General features: G+C 44.2%; 1 protein-coding gene across 3 annotated transcripts in view; it reads right to left on the bottom strand.

Annotated features, from left to right (window-relative positions):
• Nucleotides 1-2,476: 2,476 nt before the first annotated feature.
• The window catches only part of Adgrf5 (adhesion G protein-coupled receptor F5), a 96,076-nt gene continuing 77,845 nt past the window's right edge, over nucleotides 2,477-20,707 (bottom strand). For all 3 annotated transcript variants that reach the window (XM_052192411.1, XM_052192410.1, XM_052192412.1), the window contains 9 exons: nucleotides 19,134-19,352; nucleotides 16,074-16,229; nucleotides 14,301-14,509; nucleotides 11,661-11,840; nucleotides 7,784-9,187; nucleotides 6,681-6,722; nucleotides 6,527-6,586; nucleotides 5,831-5,915; nucleotides 2,477-3,808 (listed from right to left, as the gene is read on the bottom strand). In XM_052192411.1, the coding sequence (XP_052048371.1) occupies nucleotides 3,729-3,808; nucleotides 5,831-5,915; nucleotides 6,527-6,586; nucleotides 6,681-6,722; nucleotides 7,784-9,187; nucleotides 11,661-11,840; nucleotides 14,301-14,509; nucleotides 16,074-16,229; nucleotides 19,134-19,352 (2,435 nt within the window). In that variant the 3' untranslated portion in view covers nucleotides 2,477-3,728. The remainder of the gene's footprint in view (nucleotides 3,809-5,830; nucleotides 5,916-6,526; nucleotides 6,587-6,680; nucleotides 6,723-7,783; nucleotides 9,188-11,660; nucleotides 11,841-14,300; nucleotides 14,510-16,073; nucleotides 16,230-19,133; nucleotides 19,353-20,707) is intronic.

The raw sequence follows: 20,707 nt of genomic DNA on the forward strand, positions 1-20,707 counted from the left end.
TATATATATATATATATATATATATATATATATATATATATATTTGCAAAAAACTGCCTTAATGGAAACTCCCTTAAGGAAAGTTGGTGGCCCACAGAATCTACTTTACACAATAAAGACATGGGGGAATGTGGACAGTAGGGGGCGTTCTCTCAGCAAAGTGAATATGACTCACTTGGCACCCAGGTCAGAGAACATGCCTTCTCTGCCACAGTTAGTGCCCCTTGCTGCTGCAGAATTGGGTAGAGGTTCCAGCTCTCACACAATGCACAGACCCTACCTGCTTCTGTCTTCTTACAACTTTGGATATGAGATGTTTATTTCATGGCATCATTTAGAAATGTTAATGTGGGGTTGCATATACAGTGGCGGGCAGGAAGCCAGGAAGCACTCCTTCTGTGTTTTGTGACATAGCTTTTTTGGAATTTATTTTTAGCCCTTAAGTATGTATAAATGTGTCTGGCAGAGAGGGGGATATGTACACATACGTGCCCAAGAACAGAGCAACAGATTCCCTTTAGCTGGAGCTACAGGCGGTATTAAGCTGCCCAACGTGGGTGCTGGGTACCAAACTTGGGATTCCTCTGTAAGAGCAGTATACATTTTTAACCACAGAGCCACATCTCCGGCTCCTTTTCTGGAGTTCAATGCTGTTCCTTGAAAGATGTGCATCTGTGTACATGCGTGGTAGAGTGGATGTGTATATGTCTGCCCCCTCCTGAATCCTGTGTTTACAAACTAGCAAACTCCCCTTAGGGATTTTAAACTAAAAGTTGGGATAGAGATGTGGCAGTTCTCATGATGACATCTGGACATGTGTGCCTGTGTATTTGGGTGTTAATGTGTGTTCATATGTACCTGAGTGTGTGTGTGTGTATGTTTGTATGTGTGTATGTATGTATATGTGTGTATATGTGTGTGTGTGTATATGTGTATGTGTGTGCTCTTGTGTATGTATTTATGTGTGTATGTCTGTGCACACATGTTCCTGTGTGCCTTTGTCAATTTGTAGGTCTGTGTATGAATTCATGTGAGCATTAGAATTTGTAGGTGTGCCAGTTGGTGACAGGGGAACGTGTCTCTTTGAATGAAAACAGGCAGAGGGCCAGCTCTGCATCCTATGGAATTCAGCTCGGAGTTCCTACTATTATGCTGCTGTAGAGGCTCTCCTTACAAGGCCAAGCCCAATGGCTCCCAAGGGGCCCAATGAAGTGGGCCAAAGTTCAGTGTTCTTTGGACTTGCATTCTTGCATACAACAGTCCCAGCCTTTCCTGGTGCTGAGCTTCCAAGATGTCAATGTTGCCTTGGTATACTATGCAAACCCCTCCGGCTCAGTGCTCCTTAATGTAACTCAAGGGGCTGAACCGTCCTGACCATTCTTTCTCTGATATCTGATTCTAATCCAAAGGATGCCCCACACTAGACTCCTCTCTGTCTTCCCTCTCCTGGTCTCTGCTCTGCTTTGGAGGCTCCCTGGAGAGCGCATCCACATTTCCTCTGAATTCCTTTCCTGTAAAAACTTTAAATAATGAGCCGTTAAATTGGGACAGGCGTGTGGTGGCTCTCACGCAAGTGTGGGAAGATGGCACTTGAGCAGAAACGAAAATCAAGGGATGGGACTTTGCATGTCCCACTCTGCCCTTCTGCTATGAAGAACAGAGAAGCAGAAATAGACTTTAAGTTTAGAACTAAGGGACTGGATGTACTTAAAACTATGGATGTCAGACCTTAGGCTCTTCAATCCTGTTTTCCCAACGAAGGACCCACAGTCTCTCATTCCATAAGAACCGGATGCTGCATGCCAGTCCTAAAGGGTCTGCTGTTTGTTGTTTGAATATGAAATGTCTCCCATGGGCCCATGTACTGGAACCCCCTGATCCCAGCTGATGGTACTGTTTGGGAAGATTTTTAGAACTTTTAGGAGGTGGAACCTGGCTAGAGGAAAGACATCACTGGGGGAGGGCTTTGAGTTCTCCTAGCCTGATCCCACTTCCTGTTTTTTACTTCCAGACTGCTGAGGCGGTGTGATGGGCTGGCCTCATGCTCCTGCAACCATGCTTTCCCCACCATGATGGGCTGTATTCCCCAGGGTAAGTCAAAACTAGCTTTTTCTCCGGTAAGTTGCTTTCCTCTGTGTGTCTTATTGCAGCAATGAGAAGCTGACTAAGACATCACCATTAATGACACTGTTCCTTTGAGATGAGACTTTGGTATGGAATGCATGCTTGCTCTTGGATCTGGAGCATGGTAAGTTCTAACATGGATGCAGTTTTAATAAATACCTGTATTTTTGAGAGACACACATATAAAAACCACATAGGCATAAATTCACAATCTAATTCCTGGTGGAGGTGGTGGTGGTGAGGGTCTGACGTTTGATTATCAAAGTAAAATTTGGCTGGGAACACAGAAGAGCCAGGTACTTTTTCTCCAGAAGCCTTCCAAGTGGCTGCAAGAAACACAAATCAGACCACAGAAACTCTGAGTGTATATTGGCCTGGGAACTTAGAAGGCTGGGAATGAATAGAACATAGCAATACAGACAGCACACCAAGGGCTGTCATCACCACGGTCACAATGAAGTCACAAAGGCAAAATGAAAATGTACATGCTACACAATTATTAAATCTACTCTACAATGCACGGAGAGTACCTGCTTAAAGCTGTTACGCGTAAGACAGACGTGGGACTCTGAGCTCAGTGCAGTAGATCAAGTTTGTCAATTATGGGATAAAATATATACATACGATGCATGGCTTTCAAAATGCTGAACACATTGGCATACAATGCTTATCTGACAGATCATGAGAAATGAACCTTTCTTGAATCTTACAGAGGGGCTGTCATATGCGCTCTGCGTGTTCACACTGCTTTGGGCACACCTTGACATACAAAGGTTCATACGTGTCCTTGTCATGAGAACTGTGTCTCCTTGGGTGCATTGCTTGAAAATAGCATTAGCCAGCCAGAAGTATTCTCACGGTGATCTTTCCTTCCTACTTTCTTTTCTACTTTCCTTCCTCTGTCTTTTATCCTTTTAGCCAGGGAAAGATCAGGAAGTTACTAAGTACCTCCCCTGATGGCTTCATTTCATTTTCTGTTTTTGAGCCATCTATTTTCATTCTCAGGGCTGTGGTAGATGAGTGGCCACATTAGGTCACAATTGTGGAAACCTTAATATGTGCTCTTCAATGTTTTCTACATTATTCTCCACTTCCTTCCTTCTTTCCTTCCTTCCTTCTTCCTTCCTTCATTACTTTCTTCCATTCTATCACCCTGCCTCCTCCTTCCCTCCATCATCCCCTCCTTCTTTCCTTCCTTGAAGTCACTGAACTCCTGTCTTTTACTTACTGTTTCAGTCAGCTCTTATCTTTGTAGTCAATAGTGTGTGTGTGTGTGTGTGTGTGTGTGTGTGTGTGTGTGTAACTCTCCTCAAAATTCTATTTTACAATACATAGAGAAAAATTGAGCCTTGTGGGGAGGGGTCTTTTAAATACTATACATATTTGGCATTACAAGAGGGATAGGGCTGGGAGCAAAAATAAACATGGCCGTTGCTTTTAGTCTGTCTTTACAAATGAAAACATCTTCTCTATTGAAAGAGTCTCTTCAGCAGCTGCTCCCAGAAGTCTACAGAGAGAACACTTTACCCATAGATTTGGCTGGGTCCCTTTTCTTGCTGCAGACCCTGTTTCTGAGAGTCCTGTGGATTTGGCTTTGTCTGGTCCTAGTTGAGCAGTGAGTAAGCACTAGAGGAATTTTCCAGGGATGAGCTGGTTGTCTCTGGAGTGGACACATTATATGTTCCTGCAAAAACACCCAAAACAAAACAGCATCTTAGCCTCAAAGACAACATGTATGCATTTTGAGGGGCAAACATCTTCTAAGGAGCCAAGATGAGCTCCGGTGCAGCAGCCATGCCTGGAAACCAACCCATGCCTGCCCTCTCCCCAACCCATCGTGCCAGAGAACAAACAACTGAAGTGCTGTCCTCGAGCATGCGCAGCAGCCACCAAGCGCTAACTACACCACACACCAGCAGTCAGATTGTCACACCGGGCAAGATCTCATCGTAGGAAGTCTCTCTGTAAGCCCCGACATGCAGGGACCTGGGGGCTTCTACACAAGGAAAACTTCATGGTTCCCTTGCTTATTTTGACTTGGGACATCTTTAGGAAGGAACAAACCATTGAGCTGAAGGTTTGTAAAGAGTAGAAAAGGAGAGCGAAGATGAACTCTAAGGAAGGAAGAGGCAGGATGCAAAGAAAGAGGGACAGAGACTGACAGAGGTACTGAGGACCAGCACAGCAGGGAGGGCGGTTGGCGTGACTGCTCAGCCTTGGGTGGGCAGACAGCAGGCACTGTGCACTGTGCTTGGGGGAAACAAAGAACATACACCGCACAAGGGAAGGGTTGAAATGACAACTACCCTACCATCAGGATGACGAACTGCCACTGCTAACAAAGTTTCCACCATTGTCTTGGGGGACCTTTGGGGCTGCTGACAACATAAACCAAAGTGACAGTAATTAGCTCCCCCTCCCTGAAAAAATTATCCAGAGCAAGGCTGTACTGAGGGCCCACACAAGACTATCCAGCGGCAGTTACCATGAATCTTGGGCCCTGATGCCCCAGGAGCAGGGCCCACATCCCAACTTAGACCTGGATCATTCTCAGAAAAGAGTGTATTCTAGTAGCCCGATATTTTGCAAAGTTTAGATTCGGTGGGTTATTTTGTAACTTCTCCTCACTTTGTTGGAAATGCTGCACACTTATGCAGTGCAATAGTTTTGATGTTCCAAAATCTCCATCATTTCATATTTAGGTCAAATTAGTGACTTTCAAAATAAAAAGGGACAATTCCCCAGTCTTTTGAGCGATTCCCCCAAATGGAAGCTGGGAGCACTATATCCAGGGGAGGTTTGGGCTCCACAGACTTCTCAGAATATTCAGACCAAGATATATTTGATATAAAATGTATGGTAGCCAGGGTCTGAAAATGGACACACTCTAAGTTTGCATTTGTGAGATCTATCTGCTTTTAAAGAGACGAAAGGGTGTCTGGGATATGTCTCATTGATAGATGCTACTCACTTAGCATGCTGGGGAACCTGGGTTTGATCCCAAACACTGAAAACAAAATGAAAAGGGCGGAGTTTGGGTGATCATTTTCTTGGGGAGGGGCAGTGTGATGGACATTCCCTGTTGAGGGGGCAGTGCAACAGGTCAGTTCTATTGTGTAGTGTACTGGGACTGTCCTATTAGGAGCAGTGTTATGGTATTGTCGTGTGGGAGGCAGTAATTGGAACTGGAATTTACATTCTGATTAGCTAAGACCAATTCTGAAGTCATTAATGCTATCTAGTTCCTATTTCCCACATAGAACTTATAAGTGCCCAATAGACTATATTGGCTGCATGATATCACATGTATGTAATCTAGTTTGTAACTGTAAAATAAGCATGCTCAATAAGGGGGAAGAACACATCTGAATTGAATCCTATAATCAAAATTTTCATGTTTTATTTTTTGTGACACAGAAAAGAATTCTATGTTGGACAAGCCCAAAAAGCTTGAAAGTACTGTTTTATATTTGATAGACAGATTCCTGGGCCATGTCAATATTCCTAACATCTTGGTGACTCTATATTAGCTGAGTATTTAGAGTAGCTGCCCCTCTTTAGCAACCTCGTAAGCAATTCCCAATATTCACTATCTACTACATACACAGTAGTTTAGGTCCCGGCCTTGAAGCAGGGGATGGAGGCAGGAGCAGGTAAGGGTCAGTAAGATCTAGTCCACCCGGGATATCTAGTAGTCACTACATACCTGTTTTACCAAAAAGATTGTTAAATCTTCGGGATATCGGAGAACTCATCGAAAAGACAGGTGTCGAGGAACCTATGGATGTTGACTAGAAGAGAGAGGGAGAAAAGACAATCACAAAGCAAGTCTGAGAGATCAAGGCTGTTTTGATCGCTTGGAGGGTTTGGCTTGCTGCTGTCTAGTGGTCGCTTTCTTGTGTTTTAAATGCTGTGAAGTGAAGGCCAGGGTATGGAATGCTCTGGGCTGGAGAAATAGCTTGAAATATATCAGAGGTGCGATCTCCCTCCCTCCCTTCCACTTACCCAACCCCGCCCTATTTTTTCACTCTTCCTTCTTCCCTGCCTGCCTCCATCTTTCTCTCTGTTTACTTCCTTCCTTTTCCTTCCCTCTCTTTCTCTTTGCTGATTCCTCCTCTTTCTTCCTTCCTCCTTTCCTGTATTTTCCCTTCCCTCCCCTCCCCTCCCCTTCCCTCCCCTCTCTTCCCCTCCCCCTTCCCTTTCCTTCTCTTCCCTTCCCCTTTCCTCTCCTTCTCTTCCCTTCCCCTTTCCTCTCCTTCTCTTCCCCTTTCCTCTCCTTCCCTTCTCTCTCTCCATTTTAGCTTTCTTTCTTTGCTAAGGAATCCTGGTTACTTCCTTTTATCATATTACTGGATGCCATGAGGACATGAAACAGGAAGTGTCATCACTTGGCCAGGCTTACCTTTGAGTGTTGAGAAGACCACCTTGACAATGAAAACTTATGCAGCAAAGCTTCCTGCACCTGCATCGTTTAAAGGAAGCCAGGATCAATGCAATAGACTTTGTATGGGCATGTTCGACATTTCCAGAAGCACAAAAACTACCATCGTTCTTACCTTCTGATCCCAGAGGCAGCCGAAGAGCAAAATGAAGAGGCCCTGTGGGAAGGATTAAGAGCTGCATTTTAAGATTCAGTTCTGTAGAAAGCATTATTGAGCACGTGTCGAGCCTGCTCCACCACTTTCCTGGTCTGAGTGGATGTGATGAGTCTACTTTGAAATTGCACGAAGCAACAGTTATGCACTGAGGAGTCTTAAGTGAGCGATGCTAGGGGAAGCGTTTCTGTTTTCCTCCAGTCATGAACAGTATTTCCATGTAGGATATGCTACTAAATACATGTCTCTAGTCCACATTATTCTTCATCCATCCCTCTATGTTGTGAAGTCAATCATAGGAGGAAATAGTTTCTATCCATGGAAGCACAGATTGAAAGCTAAGAATCCTGTAGTTTATAACACACAGTGGTAAGAGTTGGGATTCGTACATTTCATCACAAGCATCCAGGAACGAGATGCTTCCTGGTCTGTCTTTCTCTCAAAGCATGTATAGCAAACTGGCATCTACTATAAATGACTATATGCTGTAAGAGAGAAAAGACATGTCTTTCCCTGAACATCGTCAAATAGATTGGCATATACAGGGCATTCATTGTTTTCAATATATCTTTCCAGAGAAACTATGTGGAACCCAGCATCTATTTCCTTCAATTATCTTTTTAAAACATACCTTGGACTAAGGTCTTTATTAGGTACTAAAGGAAGAGACAGTGACCAACAGGAAGCCTGTTTTCACAAAGCTTGTTGCTGTTCACAGAGACTAAACGAAACCATGGCTTCACTTAGTGGCAGTGTGATATTTAAGAGCTAAGTCTAGGGCAAGATTATCTTGAGTAAACAGCCTCATCTACATTAGGATGGTGACTCTCCTCCTACTTGTGTTATGGGGACATTTGGAACCAAGTAATAATGTAGGTGATAAAAGGTTTCCATGTTTCCATGGGAGCCGAGGACTCTGTCACTTTGTCTCTTTGAGCGATCGTAATTACTGTTCTCTGAAGCTTAGGTCTCCTCTTCCCCATTCCGCCGCTTGTTTGTGTTTCTATCATTAGTTTATCCTACAAGGATGGACATTTCCTGAGATCCCGGTGCCACGAGCTTACCTGGAAGGCATTGAGGAGGGTAAATATGATGTGGAACACAGCATTGCTCCCCTGGATCACCGTGGCAAGACCGAAACCCCAAGTGAGCCCCAAGAGTGGCGTGAGGACCCCGATGCTCTTGCTGATCTGGAACAAGCTGCTCTTCTCTTGCTTGCCTGGCTTGTCTCCGATGGAGGGCCTCAGGATCTTGGTGATGACCACGACTGTGATGCTCACGTTCACCACCACGATAATCAAGGCCGGGATGGCGAAAGCCAGCAGCGCTCTGGTGTCCTCCCAGTTGAGCCAACACGCGTTTTTCCTCATGTAGACCTCCTGTGGCTGCGTAACCCCCACCGTGATAGATGAGATGACGAGAGGACAGCCGTAGCCTAGAGAAAAGGCGAAGGCTTTCTGGGTGGACTTGCTTGCGTCGTGTAGAATGAAAATCAGCCGGTAGAAGAGCATGAGGCCCAGAGTTAGCATCCAGAAGAAGACGCTGAGGTAGAAGAAGTGAATGAAGAATGTCGCAGCCACACAGGCCGTTTCATTGAGTGGGTAGTGACCATCGTGGATCGCGCCGGCCACAATGAACCAGATGTCAGCGATCAGAAGGCAAAAGGCAATGTTGACGATGCAGATGTGACGCATATAGGAAGTTCGGTTCTTGGTCACTGATTTCCATACCATGGCTTCCACAACCAGACAGGCAGCTAAGCTGACTATGGAAAACCCCAACCCAATGTAAGAAATGATATCCAGAAGTATTTTTAAAAGAGATCCTGGATCTGGGGAGTCTGGGGACATGAGGATGGAGAATGACGTCAGATGGTTACACTTGCAGAAGACCCTGTCCCTACTGTCCCTACCGTCATCTTCCACAGTGCACCCACTGCTGTCCCAGCCCCCTGTATTGTTGGCAAGGCTGAAGTTCCAGAAGACACACTGTGGCTTGCCACCTGAACGATGATTGTTCTTAAAAGTCATAGAAATCCTAAATGGCTTGACGATATCATGGCTGACAGTGGTTGTCATTACTAAGCTGTTGGAGGACGCCTTTCTCTGTACATCCTGGGCAAGGATGGCTTTGAGCGTCGGGAAAGCCACAGTAACGATCGATGAATCAGGCTGCAAGTTTCCCAGCTGACACTCGTCAATGGCTACATCACCCCACAGGTCAGAGTCTGTGAAGATAAACTTCTGTTGGTAGATTTGAGGGTGGCCACGTTTTATCACCATGCTCTTCATCTGAACGTTAGGGTGGACGAGAAAGGGGGGAGTGCTGTCTCCCAGCTGGAGTGCTTGGGAAAACCTTTCCACAGAGTGTAGGAACTGAGAGCTCTGGTTACTCTGTTGCTGTAGTAACTTCTCCCAGGAGTTCAAGGTGGACTTGTCTAAGATGACATTAACAGTAGCAAGTATGTCCTGTAGGAGACATGACATGGGTAGGGGGTAGGGAATGAAAGCATTTTGCAAGATAATAAAAGACAGCATTTCTCTGGATACTGGTTGGCACATGGGTCTGAGGCACCACAAGCAGAGAAAATCTCTCCCCCTGCTTTCTCTCAGCAAAGCTCAAAAGAGGTGGAGACCACAAGGCTGTGGGACTTTGCTTAGTATTTAGTAACAATGACTGTGAGAATCACCCACACACTACTGAGACCTACTTAGCTAGCTGGGAGAGGTCTTATTTACTAATTTTTGGCTCTTATTTTATTTTTGTAAGCATGTGAATGTGTGTCAATCTCTCTCTCTCTCTCTCTCTCTCTCTCTCTCTCTCTCTCTCTCTGTGTGTGTGTGTGTGTGTGTGTGTGTGTGTGTGCATGGAGATGCAGAGGCCAGAGGTTAACACTGGCTCTCTTTCAGAGTAACTGTCCACAGGGTCTGTCACGGAAACAGGAGCTCACTGATGCAACATGGTTGGCTGGCTGGGATCCTCCAGGGAGTATCCTCCTATCTGCGTTCCCAGTGCTAGAATTCAGGCCCTGCACCCATTTTATCTACATGGGCACTGAAAATTGAACTCAGATTCTCATGCTTGCATGGTTAGCACTTTTCAGACATATCCCCAGGCCAATGGTTGACTTTATTTTAAATCTCAAGCCTGAGAAGGATTTTAGTAGGTGGCATGCCACCAGCAAGAGAAAGTCTCAGAAGACCCCCTCTAGCCCTGAACATCAAATAAACTGTGAAACTGTTTGATGTCTGATAAATAATTTCTCTTTCTCATAAGCTTGAGCCTGATGTTTTCCATTTATCCCCTTCTCTTGAAAATATTTTTTCCTCCCTATTTTTGCCTTGTCTGACTTATAGAAGAATAACCCTGTAGAATAGGTTGATTGGCAATCTCTAAAGGCACATATCTATTCTTGTCAGCTCTAACTGTCAACTTGACACAACCTAGAATCACAAGTGCTACCCAAGAAGTCTTAGAGCAGACTGGCAGGTGGATATGTTTGTGAAGAATTGTCTTGACTGCCATAACACAGGAGAGCCCCGTCCATTGTGGCAAGCACCATTGCCTATGCAGGTGGTCCTAAGCTATGTAGGAAAGCAAGCTAAGCTCCAGATCATGAGCTACCAAGCAGCATTCCTCTATTGATTCCTCTGTTGGTTCCTCTATTGATTCCTCTATTGATTCTGCGTCAAGTCCTCAGAGGCTGGGAGAAGTGAAGGAAGGTTCTTCCCTAGCACCTTTTCTGGGAGCATGGCTTTGCAGTCACCTTGATTCACAATATTTCTGCCCAAGGTATCCAACCCGTTCTTGGACGGTCCCCACCCACAAACGTAAAGCTTTGCACGTTGCTTCTAGGCCCCCATGCTTGTAGGCCTCCTGTTGGGTTTAGCTACAAGGAGGCATGTGATGGAAAGATGGGAGTGAGAAGAGGTGATGTAAGTCATCATGCTGTCCCCTTACCCTGTTCCCTTCATCCCAAGCTTGTCTCTGGTAAAACTATACTGGCCTTTAAAATCTATCGCTTCTGAGGAGAGTGATCTCCCCTAAGATCTCAGCTATCACTAGACTTGAGTGAAATCAATCTTTTGTCCATATTATGGTAATAGTTTGTAAAGACTGTGGCCTCTGAGTACCCCACCCCACCCCTTATGTATTTTATTCTGACTTACGCTGTAGGTTTCCTTTCACTAAAGCCTTTCTATTTCAACTGTTATGAGCTCTCTTTTCACCCCTAAACAAGTACCTCACAGTTTACATTCAATGAAAGACCTTTGAGAATCTTATCTTGGTTTTCTTTCTGTTGCTGTGACAAAATACCCTGACAAAAACAAAGGGCCAACAATTCTAGCTCACATCCTATCATGACGGGGCAGTGGACAGTAGTGGAATCGTAAGAGAGCCAGTCATATTACAGCCACAGTCAAGAGCAGAGAGCAACAGATAAAGGCACATGTGTAAGCTCATGCCCTCTACTCTTACATAATTCAGAATGCCCAGGCTAGGGAGTGGTGCCCTCCACAATATCAATTAATTTAATGAAGACAGCCTGTGTCAGACCTTTTCAGAAGCTGACTTTAATCAAGCCAGCATTTCATAGATCTGCCAAGAGGCCATCCTCCTAGGTACCAAAGTGCTACCCTACTCACCTTGCACGTATGTTGTAACCTCTAAATTGCTAGTTTTTCTAGAAAACCAGCAGGAATTCATTCTATTCGAATGAAGAAATGAAAACAGAGACTCTTTAAAGAAAACCAAAAACCCTCTGCTGTCCTAGAAGCCATAGCATGCAGCGTACACTACGCTATTCTTGTAACCAAGTCAGTGCTCTGAGAGAGGCAAGTCTGTGAGGATGTGATGCTACCTGCATCACAGGTGCAGGAAGAGTCCAGAGATGCGAGAAGGCAAGACCCCCAAACTCCCACAAGGCTTGAGTACACTTACCATCATCATTTCTGAATTCACTTGGGTGGGAACTGTTGAGAGCAAATCAAGGATGCTGATGATGGCTCCCAGGCTCCCCGGAGACGAGCGGATGTCCTGCTCTTCCTTCCCAGCACTGACAGAGAGGTCCCTCAGGTATGAAGGGAGCTTCTGGTCCTGGGAGGGACTCTTGATCAAAGCCTAGTTGTTTTTTTTTTTTTTTTAAAAAAAGCAAAATCAAATGAGATTATTTAAATAATCAGGAAGCTGTGGTTTCATTTTTTTTTCTCAATGCTCATGTCAATAGTGCATACTGTAAATTAAAGCCTTCACCTCTTAAAGTCTCTGTGTGCACCCTTCAGGATGGAAAATGCTTAAGATATCACGCACAGAAAGCAAAAAGTTAAACATATGCCAACCTAGAAGCTAACTAGAAAGAAAGGATTGGGTAGATACAGTTGCTACAGAGTTAAAGTAAAATAAATGAGCCACTTGTCCACATAGAAACACACCCACCACTCTTTTTCTTATACTACTTATTCTTCTGATTGTGACTGGATTGTCCCTCCATATTTCATCCTTATCTGTATCTCAGTATAATTATTACGAGTGTCCTCCTTTACTTTACTTTCCCATAAAATGTGATGCAAGCTGCCAAGGGAGTGAAGTGAGTATAGTTCTACACAGCCGCAAAGCCTATGATCCTCAAAAGAGACCAACATGGCAAGACATCCCCAAAGCTGCTATAGTGGTACTCATATCTCGGCAGTAACCAACTGCTATCTAATTGGATTTATGGTTCATTCAACATCAGGGAAATCTAGTCTGTTCCTAGAAACCTAACCAACTACTTGGGGCTAGCAAGTTCATACATCTGAGAGGACAACCTTATACCACCACTTGACTGAAACACACAATTCCTAGCTGCATTTCAAATACTTACACATATACACAGAGATAAATGTAGCTTCCAACCCTCACCAACAAAACTCTCTGCAATAGACAGAAACCAGTACAGAAGCCCATTATTGGTCAAAATACAGAAAAAGACTACTCATGGCCTGTCCAGTCTAATGGATACGTCTACAACACGTTTCTACTTAAGGCTCAGAAAAGAAAAAAAAAAAACTGAGGTGGGGGGATGGAAAGATTGTAAGAGCCAGAGGACTTGGAAATCATCTGTGAGATTGTGTTTCCTAGAAATGACCAAGAAAGCTTCATCCATGATGCCTCAATAAAATGACTGCCTCAACAAGACCTGCACAAGGACAACAGACGTGCTAACATGTAAGGGGGAAATGTCAAAGGGTCCCATGCCGAGACAAAGGACTGCAGGCAGCCAAGGGACACTGAGAGCAGAGGAAGTAGTCTGGGAGGAGTTTCCTAATTGGTTATCCAATTTCAAGTGGTCAGCCCTCAAATCATAGACATACAAGCAGTGTTAAATGGTCTGAGAAGACTCCGTGTCTGTGTGTGCTTGTGAATAAATATATAAATTAAAGAAAAATGGGAACAAGGGGAGGGCATGGGAAGATTTTGAGAGACATGGAATGGGGGCAGAATTGTGTGATTATACTTTAATAACAAAAATATTATAAAAATAAAAAGAGTATCTTGATTCAGATGACAAATTATATTATCTGTACACATCAGTTTTCTAACTATCATTTGTTTGTTTTTTCTTGAGATAGGGTTTCTCTGTATAGCCCTGGCTATCCTGGAACTCACTCTGAAGACCAGGGTGTCCTTTAACTTAGAGATATACCTACCTCTACCTCCTAAGTGCTGAGATTAAAGGCTTGTATCACCACCACCTGGCTCTATCTAACTTTTTAATTCTTTAAGAAATGCGAGTTGAAAAAATAATGTTTCTATAGAAAACCTTTGATGAGTACCCATCTGTGAACATGCAGATATTTATTTTATTTAAATTCTTTATACTGGAGAATCTCCACCAGTGTCATGTTGTAGTTCACTTTCAATAATTTCCTAATTATTTGTGATTGAATCTTATTTCTGTATTATCTCTTTATGAACACAGTATAGCTTTTTGTTATCAGAACTATTTGAAAGAAATCAGTAAGTAAGTATAATACACCTGCCCTTGCAGGTCTCAGACATGAGGTGCTAGGCATTGAGGTTAGGCATCCAGGCGAGCCTAGAGGATGACACATCTATTGTTGACTTCATGGTCAAATGTAAGTGTTTTATAAAGCAATTCTAGGTTTCGGTTTTTGAAATGATTAATCTTGATTGTCAACTTTCCCCGATTTAGAATCATCACAGAAACAAACTTCAGGGTGTATCTAAGAGGGAGTTTCTAGGCAGAGTTCATTGAAGTGGGAAAGAGCCACCCTAAATGTGGCTGGTACCATTCCACAGGCTGGGCTTCTGGGATTGAAAAGGTGAACTCAATGTGAGCATCTTCATCTCCCTTAGCTTCCTGACTGTAGATGCAATGTGACAAGCCTCCTCCTGCTCCTGCCTTGTCCTTCCCCTCCATGATGGTTTTCACCCTCCATTTTGTCACAGCAATCAGAAAAGTAGCCAGTACAATACATGTTAGCCATGCATTTCAGAATGGTACATTTCAGAATTTTCTTAAGAGCTGAGAATTCTAATGAGCCAGAGAGATATCCCTCCCTAAGGATTTAGAGTCACCTTGGCCAACTGGAGCAAACCATTGATTGGAGCTGAGATGCAGGCCCTTGACTCCTCCTTCCACTGGGAGCCCACACATTTGTAAGTGACGGTCCCACCGATGGTCTGTCCAGGGCTTCCAGAAACACCTGAGAACTGGCACAGCTTCTGGATGACTTTCCCAGGCTCTCCGATACCTATGATGGGATCCCGGCATGTGATATTCTCCCCTGCATCAGAAACATGGAAATAAAAGGGACGGTTGAGAATTTCTTTCAGCCATAAAGAAGAATGAAGTTATGTCACCTGCAGGGAGATGGGTGCAACTGGAGATAACCCTGCCTACCAAGGCTCTTAAAGTCATGATACCTTCCTAATTTGATGGATTGGCCCCAGTTGCCAGTATGCACAAGAATGTACACACGGCATCCAGTAAGCTCAAATTAACTGGTTAGAAGAACTATGGAACCTTTGTCTATCAGGGGCTCCAGTCACAAGGAAGCCATCTTATCCCCTGTCCTTTCTGGTGACTGGGGGAGAGTTCTTCCACATGAACTCTCGCAGAACCAGTCACACAGATCAGGACTTCTCATCTTGAGAATAGACCAGGTCACACTAGCTCAGGGGTGACAGAGGATAGGAGGGCCAGCACCTGATCTTGCCACCGTTTCTTTTGAAATGGCTCTATCTCAGGAAGAGTGCTGGTAACATATTCTCTTGATGTTACCTGTAAGGAATCTCAGAAGAACACAGATACTTCCCTTTCCAGTCTGCCTTGAAACCCACTTAGCCTTCAGGGCTAAGAGTAATTTCATTTGCCAGGGTCCATCTCCACTGTCAGCAGTAGAATTAAACCAGGCAGCCTTTCTGGCCACCACAATAGTTCTATCTTTATGTTCACTGTAGCATCTGTGACAGCATCGTCAACTGCATCTCTTGGTCCTCTAGGCTAGAGGCCAGAGAGCATGGTCTCTGTTTCTTTTTTAATTCCCTGTAGTTCACCCAAAACCTTCATATGCAAATGAAGATGTCAATGAATAAATACATCTCTGCTCCTAATTTATATGATTTGAAAGTCTTGGTTTGCATTTCCCTGATGACTAAGGATGTTGAATACTCCTCCACTGCTGGTGGGGTTGTAAGCTGGTACAACCACTCTGGAAATCAGTCTGGCGGTTCCTCAGAAAACTGAACATGATACTGCTAGAGGACCCCACTATACCACTGGGAATATACCCAGACCATTCCCCAGTGTGTGATAAGGACACATGCTTCACTATGTTCATAGCAGCCTTATTTATAATAGCCAGAAGCTGGAAAGAACCCAGATGTCCCTCAACAGAGGATTGGAAACAGAAAATGTGGTATATTTACACTATGGAATACTACTCAGCTATTAAAAGCAATGAATTCATGAAATTCTTAGGCAAGTGGGTGGAACTGGAGAATGTCATCCTGAGTGAGGCGACCCAATCACAAAAGAACACACATGGTATGCACTCACTGATAAGCAGATATTATCCCAGAAGCTCAGAATACCCAAGAAACAATTCACATATCAAATGATGCCCAAGAAGAAGTAAGGAAAGGCCCCTGGTCCTGGAAAGGCTCAGTGCAGCAATGTAGGCAAATACCAAGATAGGGAAATGGGAAGTGGGTGACTGGGGAACAGGGGGAGGGAAGAGGGTTTACGAGACTTTTGGTAAGGGGGGATCCAGGAAAGGGGATATCATTTGAAATGTAAAGAATATAATTGAATAAAAAATGACTTGAAAGTCATTTAAATGCACTTACTTGGAACAAGGGTAAGCTTCATAGATGGGCTCCGGACCGAGCTGTTGGCTGCATTGGTAAAGTGGCAGAACACTGCAATGTCTTTGGGACACCAGGAAAGCAAGTTTGCTGGGAGACTGTACTTGTAGCACGCTTGCTTGCCGATAACTTCTCTTTCTAAAGACAGTATTATTGAGAATATGAATTGACAATTTGAATGGCCAAGACAGACGTAAAGGTTGTCAAGATGTTCCGCTATGAACAGACTTGTCCCCAAGATCTCCTGGGAATTGGTGACATTTAGTTTTAATATGGCTTCACGTATTTATGTGAAATCTACCTCTGGTTCTCAGAGTAGGCAAATTAATCTTTCAATTTGTGCTAGCCATAAGGTCACCTTGACCACTCATGGTTTCGTTTCTGAGCCTCCATCTTGCTTAGCACATCGACCATACCCTGCCTCACGGTGATTTATAATCATGTCTTGATAGACAAGTCTATATTTTAAAGACTGATGTAAAATTTTTAAAAAAATTATGTACCTATGGGTGTCTGTGTATGTGTTAGTGCAGTTACCAGCAGAGCCCAGAAGATACCATGGAGCTACAATTGCTGGTGCTTGTGAAACCACCTAAGATGGGTGCTGGGAACTGAACTGGAACTTGGGAGCAGTGTATGCTCTTGACAATCAAGCCATCTCTCTTCCCTAAGGTCATTCTGTCCTACCAACACAGAAGCTTCAATAGAGAAAGTCCCCAGTCTCCTCTATCATCTTCCAGTGCTTGGCTGAGTATCTGGTATATAAGAAACACCCAGCTTACACATTCTGGTATCAGAATGTGGGGACATTGGCATTCTTCAAAATCTGGGGCGATTCACCATCATCAAATAATATAACACAGCCTTCTCTATCTAACTGGAGCCTTGATTTTCTGAACTCTCATTGCCTTCTCAATCTATACTATTCATTTCTTATGATATTTAGTGTTGTATACATTGTCTTTGATAAGCAAAGGTCTTTATAGATAATAATATGTATGTCTAAATTAAGTATTATTGATAATTTACTTCTAATTTATGTGTGTCTGATAGCCTGTATGTGCGTTGTGTGTATGCAGGATCTCACAGATGCTAGAAGGGTGCACGGGATGGACTATAACTGGAGTTATATGTGGTTGTAAGTTATCCAACAAGGATGCTTAAGGCCAAACCCAGGTGCTCCGAAAGAGGCTCTCCAAGTGCCATCAACGGCTGGAGACTTGGAGGTCCTTGTGCTCACAGATACGTACTAGTGGCCACAGTGCTATTAAATAAACAAAGCTGTCTCTTCAAAGGAATGGATGCATGACCTATTCTCTGCCCAGAAAGCTGGGAACAGAGGTTAATGGCCTGGTGACCTTTGCTCTATCTGTGTGACCAAGACTACCCCGGATCCTTCCCCAGATTCTTATCATAAGCTTGTTTTTCTCAGTCTTTCTCTAGACCCTATAGTTGAGGAAGGTGTCATGTGTACCTAACAAACTTGTGGTCACATCTGATCTTTATTTAGCTTACTTTGTTCCTCAAGGAGATTTATGTGTGTTTGGTTCATCGTGCATACCGGATTGAATTAAGTATCACCAGGAAAACTTTCATCAAATGGTGCTCTGTTTAAATATGCCTAAAATAAATCACTTGTGGTCAAGCTTATGAAATCCACACCAACGCTAGCTGCTTAGTCATGTTGAACCAAACTGGCTTCTTGCCTCCCTCCACCCATTACTCTGTTGGCCACGGTAGTTGCAGATACCCCCACATTCAACTTCTAAGCTGCCTCTCAATCCCGTGCCTATTTTCTTTCCAACCATGAGTAAAGGATTATTGTTTTTCTGACCTAGTCTTCTACCAAGCATATCACTCTTTGAAGATCCTGTCATCGTGCCAGGGGTGGGCTGTGGTGGGGAATGGCTTGGGGACCATTTAAAGTACAAAGGCTGAGAATGGAAAGATGGCTCAGTGGTTAAGAGCAGTGGCTGCTCTTGCAGACAACCAGGGTATGGTCCCAGGCTCATAATCTTCTATAATTCCAATTCCAGGGGACTCAGCACAGTCTTATGACTTCCACAGGCTCTGTGTGAGTGCAATACACACACATACATGTGGGCAAAACACTTACACACATAAAATAAAATAGCATAAATAAACTCAATGAAAAATTTTAGAGAGCCTGGTCTTCCTGACCCTAGAGCCTTCAGCCAGAGGTTCTGGGATACTGATAATGGCACATGCCTTCAGGAAGCATCATCCTTGCTAGAGAGTGCTTCTAACTTTCTTTTCCTCTGTGCTGCATGGTTCTTTCCCTCTTATCTTGCTGGATGCAGTCATGCATTTAGAAAGACGATCGGGTCGTTCTCTATCAAGTTACAACAAAGAGGGATGCATCATCAGAATATCTAGTTGGACACACTGAGAGTATAGAGATGAAGGAAAAGTTACTGGATCCACCCAAGACTTCTGGTTCAAACCAGTGAGTCATCAGCCTTATACCAAAACAAGATAAGAGAGACAGGCAGACTTCTCCCTGATACACTCTCCAAGATTTTTTTTTTAACCCCAGAGCAGCCAGTGTTTTTAACTACCAAGCCATTTCTCCATTCCCAGCCTTTGTAATTTAAATGGTCCCCAAGCCATTCTCCACCACATCCCACCCTTGGCACAATGACAGGATCTTCAAAGGATGACATGCCCAGTAGAGGACTGGAAAAGAAAACTCCATCAGTCGTGGTTAGAAATGTAGCATCCTCTCTGGGTACTGAGGATAGATCCCACAGGCCTCCCACAGGAGCTGCATCCTTGGCCTCTTCACTTTTTCTTTTGAGACAGGGTTTCACCAACTTGCTTAGCTTGTCCTTGAATCCCCTGTGATAGCTTAGGCAGGCCTCACACGTGAATCCACCTGTGTCAGCTTCCCGAGTAACTAGGTTCCTGTACCTGCAAGTGTGGCTCCTCCTTCTCTGTGAGTTATTTAATATATATTTTTAAGAATAAAAATTCATACCTATGAGCTAATGTGGCTTAGCGACAGCATGGTCTGCCCCTTACCCGCGGGAAAGGATGAGGAGTCCACGTGGAAAGTCACAGCGTACTTCTCCCCTGCATCCTCTTCTACGCAGCACTTGAATTGATGGGAACTGGTACACAGACCACTGGCTTCCAAAGGATCCATCATGATGTCTGACGCCAGAGGCAGCGGGTGAACGGTGACATCTTTGGTGGCGATGCTGTATGAATTCTTATATCTAAATATGCAGTGGTAGGTTCCTGAGGGGAGGGAGAAGTGAGACAGAGTGACGTCATCGCTCTTAGAAGGCATCATTGCAATGACATCATCGCTCCTAAATGGCAACAGCGGCAATAAGAAGAGGCTTAGCTTTTTTTCCCTCAAATTTGTGTACGGACCTGCTCTACCTTTCTGGGTACTGACTTCTTTTCTACGAACCTCACAGGTCTGAAGAAATAGCTGATAACCCTCTTATCTGCAAGTATGCATTCACTCCAACCAAATGAAGTGGCTTTATCCAAGGTCAGGAATGAATCCGGCCTCCAAACTCTCTACTCCAAGCTTCTCCCACAGGGGAAGAACAGGGATTTGGCAGTGTGTGGAAAAGAGGAAGTGTCTGGAGAGCAGGGACATCATAGAGCACCTCGGTGTGGTCACAGTCACTTGGCTGGCTCTAAAGGAGAGGTCCCTTAGATTCCAAGGCACCATAGCACCAGAGGTCAGACCACCACTTAAACAGCTGCCTGCCCTAGGTGTTTAAGTGCTTAGCCCAGTGACCTACTATTTCATAAAGGCTCCATGGTTGTCAGCGTTACCACACAGTTCTACTGAATCTTTATGCATTCAACGACTTATATCTCCTGGCAACATGGACAATGTAGAGATATAAACTAGAAATACAAATGCTTCTCTATTTAAAACCAGACATAGAAACACTGGAGTTTTCATGGTACAGCTGGGTAGTGTAGTGCCAATCCTGTAGTAAGTCTACATCATCATTATTTTGTGTGCACAGGTAAGCAATCTCCACTGTTGTTTCCTAGGTACCTCCCATTTTCTGTTTGAGACAGGGTCTCTCACTGGCCTGCAGCTTTGCCACGTGGGCTAAACTAGCAGGCTGGTAAGCCTCCAGGAAACTACCTTTCTCCACCGCTGCTAAGGTTGCAAGCTGGCATTGCTGTGCAGGGCTTTTTATGTGGTTTCAGGGGATCAAACACAGCTTCTCGTGCTTGCAAGGTAAGTGCTTTACTGACTGAGCCACTTTTTCTCAGACTATTTTGAAAAAACTCCTATTTTCATGGCAGCAGGAGTGCTGGCTGTGGAGATAGATGCTAACTTCAGTTCAGGCTGCACAACTTAACTTGTACTACCACGTTCATTATTGCTTGTGAACATCATTTTCCACATCTGTAAGATGGGATAAGTCAGGCCAGGCAGTAATGGTGCATGCCTTTAACCCCAGCACTTGGGAGGAAGAGGCAGGTGGATCTCTATGAATTTGAGGCCAGCCTGGTCTACAGAGTGAGTTAGAGGACAGCCAAGGCTACACAGAGAAAGCCTGTCTTGAAAATAAACAAACAAAAAATAGGATTATGCTAATCTGTCCCCCCACACT

The sequence above is a fragment of the Apodemus sylvaticus genome, chromosome 9 (assembly GCF_947179515.1).
Source record: "Apodemus sylvaticus chromosome 9, mApoSyl1.1, whole genome shotgun sequence".
NCBI classification, from domain to species: Eukaryota; Metazoa; Chordata; class Mammalia; order Rodentia; family Muridae; genus Apodemus; species Apodemus sylvaticus.